The 6000-nt window shown below is 29.9% G+C and overlaps 1 protein-coding gene across 1 annotated transcript in view; it reads left to right on the forward strand.

Annotated features, from left to right (window-relative positions):
* LOC130997186 (chalcone isomerase-like protein 2) overlaps positions 1 to 5572 on the forward strand; it is a 79716-nt gene extending 74144 nt beyond the window's left edge. The window contains exons 4-6 of the mRNA XM_057922442.1: positions 1837 to 1992; positions 2062 to 2291; positions 5099 to 5572. Of these exons, the coding sequence (XP_057778425.1) occupies positions 1837 to 1992; positions 2062 to 2291; positions 5099 to 5260 (548 nt within the window). The 3' untranslated portion in view covers positions 5261 to 5572. The remainder of the gene's footprint in view (positions 1 to 1836; positions 1993 to 2061; positions 2292 to 5098) is intronic.
* The last annotated feature ends 428 nt before the right edge of the window (positions 5573 to 6000 follow it).

The following is a 6000-nucleotide window of genomic DNA, read 5'->3' on the forward strand; positions in this document are numbered from 1 at the left end:
TCATGATTTTTGAAACAAATACATATTTTTATGCTTAAAATGTTTGGGAAGATTGAAAATGTCTCTTACTATTAGAATTCAACCCGGCCTGATATTGGGCCAGCTTTGGTTTTTTCCTTAAAACATATCAGCCCATGTAAGGGTATACGAATAAAGATCCGATTGACTTTTCTAGCTAGTCGGCTCCGACTTAAAAATTTCTTTCAATCAGATGCTTTTGGGTAGTTTTTTCTTTACACACACAAACAAACAGAGTGAGTCGTGACTAGGGATATAAACAAATCGAATCAAATTAAATATTATTCATATTCGTAAAGATGATTGTATATTTGAATTGGTTTTTGGAATATCTTTAGAATCTTATTTACTATTCGTATTCGATTTGTACACTAATTCGCGAATATTCGAATCGAATCGAGTATTCGTTTCATTTCTTTACAAGTATAATTTTTACAATATAAATCGAATATTCGATTCGAAAATTCCTAATATTCGATCCGTCCTCCTATTATTTGATTCAAATCGAATATATTTTAATTCATGATTTTGATAGAGAAAAATTCTAAAATAATATTTTAAATAAAACACTTTCACTTGAATTATATTTAGAATCAAAGTCTTTTTAAAGCTTTGATTTTCACTATTGTTGTTCATTTTTATCTAAATAAATATTATTTTTTGTTTATTATTATTATTATTATTATTATTATTATTATTATTATTATTATTATAGAATCGAATATCATAATTTTCGAATCGTATATGATAACTAATCAAATCAAAAAAAGTATTTGTATTTGTATTCGAATCATAAAATTTTGTATTCGAATATTAAAAGTTCGAATTGAATACTGAATCGAACCCGAATTAAGATATACTCCCTCCGTATCACAAAAATATGAACATTTTCATTTTGGTACACTACCCCACCACAATCCCTTTACTTTTCATCTCTATTTTTATCAAGTGAGATCCTTTTTCCACTCACAATACACTTTTACTTAACATTTCTTAAAATCTGTGCCACTTACAAATGTTCATGTTTTTGTAAGATAGAGAGAGTAATATGTATATATGACTATAATCGCAACTAAGCACCCACAAAATAATATATCACTTGACCAGTGACAGTGCTGTGAATTTGTGCTCAAGAAACAGTTAGAAGCATTGCTTCTTAAACCAATTTATGAAGCTAAGACCAGGAGATAAAATGAAGACACAAACAAATCAAAAGACACAATATTTATGTGGTTCGATCTTAAATGATCTACATCCACTGCAGAGCTCTCTTCTTCACTAATCAACATCAACGACTACGAGAACAATCGATTACAATCTACAGCTCAAGAAATGAAAAATGGCAGACTTTAAGCCTATTGGGCACTGCACTTTTACTTTCCTCTCTCTTTTGCTGTATTTTTCCCTCTCAATCACAGAGATAAAAACTAAAACTGAAGTGTAATTAACTAAGAAATACAAGTAGAAATCTTAGCCGTTGAAGTCCATCTGAAACCGCACAATCACATTAAAACTATGACAATAGCTCTTTTTATCGAAATTACACATGAAACACGATGACTGATTGCCACAAAATCATATCCTAATGTATTCTATACGAAAGAAAATTTTGAACAATATATAGCCCATCGTTATAGGACCATCGGTGAAGTCGAAAGTTTGCATCATTGCACCGGTGGTCCGATGACGATGTGCTATAAAGATATTTTTGTCAATTTTATTCATATAAATATAATTTTGTTTTATTATCTGATTTTGGCTAAAATAAAGTATTGCCTCTTAACCATGTCATGCTTTCTCTTATTATATAAATAATAGGAATTACGGACATAGAGATACATTTCCTCCAGATTAAGTTCACAGCAATTGGAGTTTACTTGGACCCTCAGATTGGGACCCATCTCCAAAAATGGAAAGGCAAATCTCCCGCCGACTTAGCACAAGACGACGATCTCTTCGACGCCCTAATTTCTGGTAAGAAACATCTCTCAAAATCTGTTTTTGTAACTTAAATTTCTCAAACACATATTATAATAATTACAGCTCCGGTGGAGAAGCTGATACGCGTGGTGGTGATTAAGGAGATAAAAGGGTCGCAATACGGAGTGCAGTTGGAGAATTCGGTTAGGGAGCGTTTGGCTGAAGAGGATAAGTACGAGGAGGAAGAAGAAGCTGCTTTGGAACAAGTCGTCCATTTCTTCCAATCCAAATATTTCAACCCACATTCTACCATTACATTTTACTTTCCAACTACTGCTGCTCCTACCGTCCAGGTAATCATTTCATGCCAAAATAGCTTACATTTCGTTGCTAAATTAAAATGAATTCTGTACTAAGTTAGAATAAATTTTCACTTTTTTGAATTTATTAATCTTACAACGAATTCATCATATTTTACAATTCCTAGTTATATTTTAAAATGAATTAGTATTTGCACTAGTAAACGCTTTTATATTTTTTATGTAGAAAATATAAATATTAACTCAATTATCATATAGTAAAAAATTATAAATACGATAAAATATAATTTTATTATAAATATCTAAATAAAATTTCATAATTTCTCAATTTAAATGCATATATGAATATTAAGTATTACGCTCTCCGTCCACATAAAAATAGTTCTAGAAGGGGATGATACGAGTTTTTTTTTTTTTGGTCAGAAAAAAGATTGTGAGTAGAGAAAGGGTCTCACTTAAAAAGAAATGTTAAAAATTAAAATTAATTGTATTATTATGAGTGGAGAAAGGGACCACCATGTAATATATATTAAAGTTTCCCAAAAAATAAAAAGAGATTAATTTTTGTGAACATTCTAATATAGCACAAATGAACTATATTTTTTTGTGGATGGAGAGACTATTACTTTGTGTCTTCCAATTAATGGAATAATGATATTTAATACTTAAAATGTGCAACTAAATTATTTAAAGATGTATAAATATTACACAATATATACAATTCAAGTTATTATCGTTTTTAATCCAAAATTGACTCAAGATAAATATCAACAATATATTTCGACTACATAAATAAATAATTACTTGGATTATTGTAAGATTCTAAAATATGTATATATAAGGAGAATATATTTTATTTCGACTACATAAATAAATAATTACTTGGATTACTTGGATTGTTATAATTACTCAAGATAAATATCGTTTTTCCGTGCATTGCACGGACTGTAAATCTAGTATGTATATACATAGAGGTGCATTTCAGTGAGATTGCTATTTTTTATGAGATCATGAGTACAATGAATAAGACAATATATAGCGTTGAATAAGACAATATATACTGATGAATAACAATATTAAAGAAAATGGTAAAATTTTCGCTCCCTCCAGGATTCAAACCTTGGTAAAAAGTTTCGCCCTCTAGGTAAATATCAGTCATAGGATACATGAAATCAACACCCACAAATCAATCTAAAATCTCACCACATATAGGGGATCTCATATAGTAATATATATTTATACATATTTAATGATTATTTTTATTAATTATATATAAATATATATATATATATATATATATATATATATATATATATATATAGGGGTGGGCTACCGTGAGAGCACATATTAAAATAAGAAATAAGAGCAATTTTTAATGTATGTATTTTATGTAGAACACGTATGAATTCGCTGTATAAAAGTATGAATTGTGAAAAATAAATTTTTGCTACCTTTGGGATTTGAACTCAGGACCATAAATCCACCCACCAGGGTGACGAATCAACCGTAGATCTTGATGATCTAAGGGCTGAAAATGATTCTTATTTTATATCTTAAGAAATGCTCTTATTTTAGCTCTTCCCTATATATATATATATATATATAGGGTAGGGATCCATAGAGAAATATATTTTTCGAGAGAATAAAAAATAACGAATAAGTTTATAAATTTTACGAACAGATCAGCATAAATAATGAATAGATGTATTCAGTAAATATGGTAAAAATAGTGAAAATCTCACCCCTATCAGGATTCGAACCATGGCCAAAAATCTTATTCATACGATATATTGATTTATTCATCGAAATTACAGACTTATTCGAACGCATTCTCTTTTCTCAAAATATTTAGCATTCTCCATGGATCTTCTCCCTATATATATATATATATATATATATATATATATATATATATAGGGAAGAGCTAAAATAAGAACATTTTTTAAGATATAAAATAAGAATCATTTCCAGCCCTTAGATTATCAAGATCTACGGTTGATTCGTAATCCTGTTGGATGGATTTATGGTCCTGGGTTCGAATCCCAAAGGTAGCAATTTTTTTTCTTCACAATTCATACCTTTATACATCGAATTCATACGTGTTCTACATAAAATTCATACATTAAAAATTACTTTTATTTCTTATTTTAAGATGTGCTCTCACGGTAGCCCACCCCTATATATATATATATATATATATATAATTTAGTTTTACTAAAATTTAATTTAATTTAATCAATTTTTGGACACGAAGATTTAGAAGAGTGTAGTTAGTGTATAAAGTGAGTTGGTAGAAGATAATGAAAGATTTTTTTTAAGTAAGTTTGGCCTATTGTTAATAACATTTTATATGGTTAAATGTTTACTGAAAATGGTATGAGACATCACTAGTGGGAAGTCTCAATATAATAATTGGAACATACTAATGGGATGGAGGAAATAACTCTTAAGCAAATTTACATCAAAATTGTTTGTAATAATTGCCACTTAAATTGATTTGAAATATTTCAAATTGAAATTTTATTTTTAATACTCCCTCTGTCTCTATAAAATATTTTATTTGTCATTTTGCTACATACATAAAACTATTAAAAAGTATCTTTTTATTTATAGAAACTACCCCACAATACCTATTCTATTTATCATGGGCTCATTTCTCAACTCACAATACACTTAATTAATTATTATAATACTACGTTTGATGTGAGATTCTTTCTCCACTCATAGTAAACTCAACCATTTTTGTTAAAATCAATGCCACTTTTTGTATGGTTATTTTTTAAGGATGAAAGGAGTATATTATAAATTTAAATCTAACCCTACTGTATGGTTATATATAGATTGTATTTTCAACGGAGGGGAAGGAAGAATCAAAGATGGAGGTGAACAATGCGAACGTGGCTGAGATGATACAGAAATGGTACTTGGGCGGGAGCCGTGGATTGTCTCCGACCACCATCTCTTCCTTGGCTACCGCTCTCTCCGCCGAGTTATCCAAATAAATTATCTTACGTTAAGAAACGTTCAACCTTTTAGTTAGATTATAGGTTTATTGATACTATTGTTGCATCCTCTCAATTGAGTTAGGTTATAGGTTTATTGATACTATTGTTGCAGCCTCTCAATTGATTCTTAATGTGAGCTTATTATTATGAGAATTAAACTCCGAAATATTTCTTTTTCTTTTGAGAATCATCCCGAATTCTTAAAGATGACCAAAAAGAGGTATTTAGGTGATGTAGTTTCATGTTTGTGGAATGTAAGGGATACTATGTTAATAGGAAAAATAAATAAATCACTCATGGATTTTTGAATGATGTTGTTGATGAAGTGAGTTCATTTTTGGTCGCTAAATCTCTGATTCTATTTTACTGGATACGAATGGATGCATTAAACAGAAGGGAGAGGTGGGCTACGCCGCAGTAAAGCTTCACATGAGTAAAGTGTATGATCGGGTGGAGTGGAGTTTTTTACGAGCGATGATGCTTGCTACGAGATTCCTCAAGCGTATTATTTATCTCATCATGCATTATGTGTCTTGGGTGGAATTTTTCTTTGTGATTAATTGCAAATTTTATGATTCGTTCCTACCTTTCCGAGGGCTTCGTCAAGTCTGCCTGCTTTCACCTCTCATTTTTGTATTCGTTGTTACGAGGCTCGGGGTCTATTTTGTGGTATTTTGTTGGCACGTTCTTGTCCGATGATTATTAGTAATTTGTTCTTGGTCGACAATAGCCTAATC

This window comes from Salvia miltiorrhiza, chromosome 8, assembly GCF_028751815.1.
Source record: "Salvia miltiorrhiza cultivar Shanhuang (shh) chromosome 8, IMPLAD_Smil_shh, whole genome shotgun sequence".
Lineage (NCBI taxonomy): Eukaryota > Viridiplantae > Streptophyta > Magnoliopsida > Lamiales > Lamiaceae > Salvia > Salvia miltiorrhiza.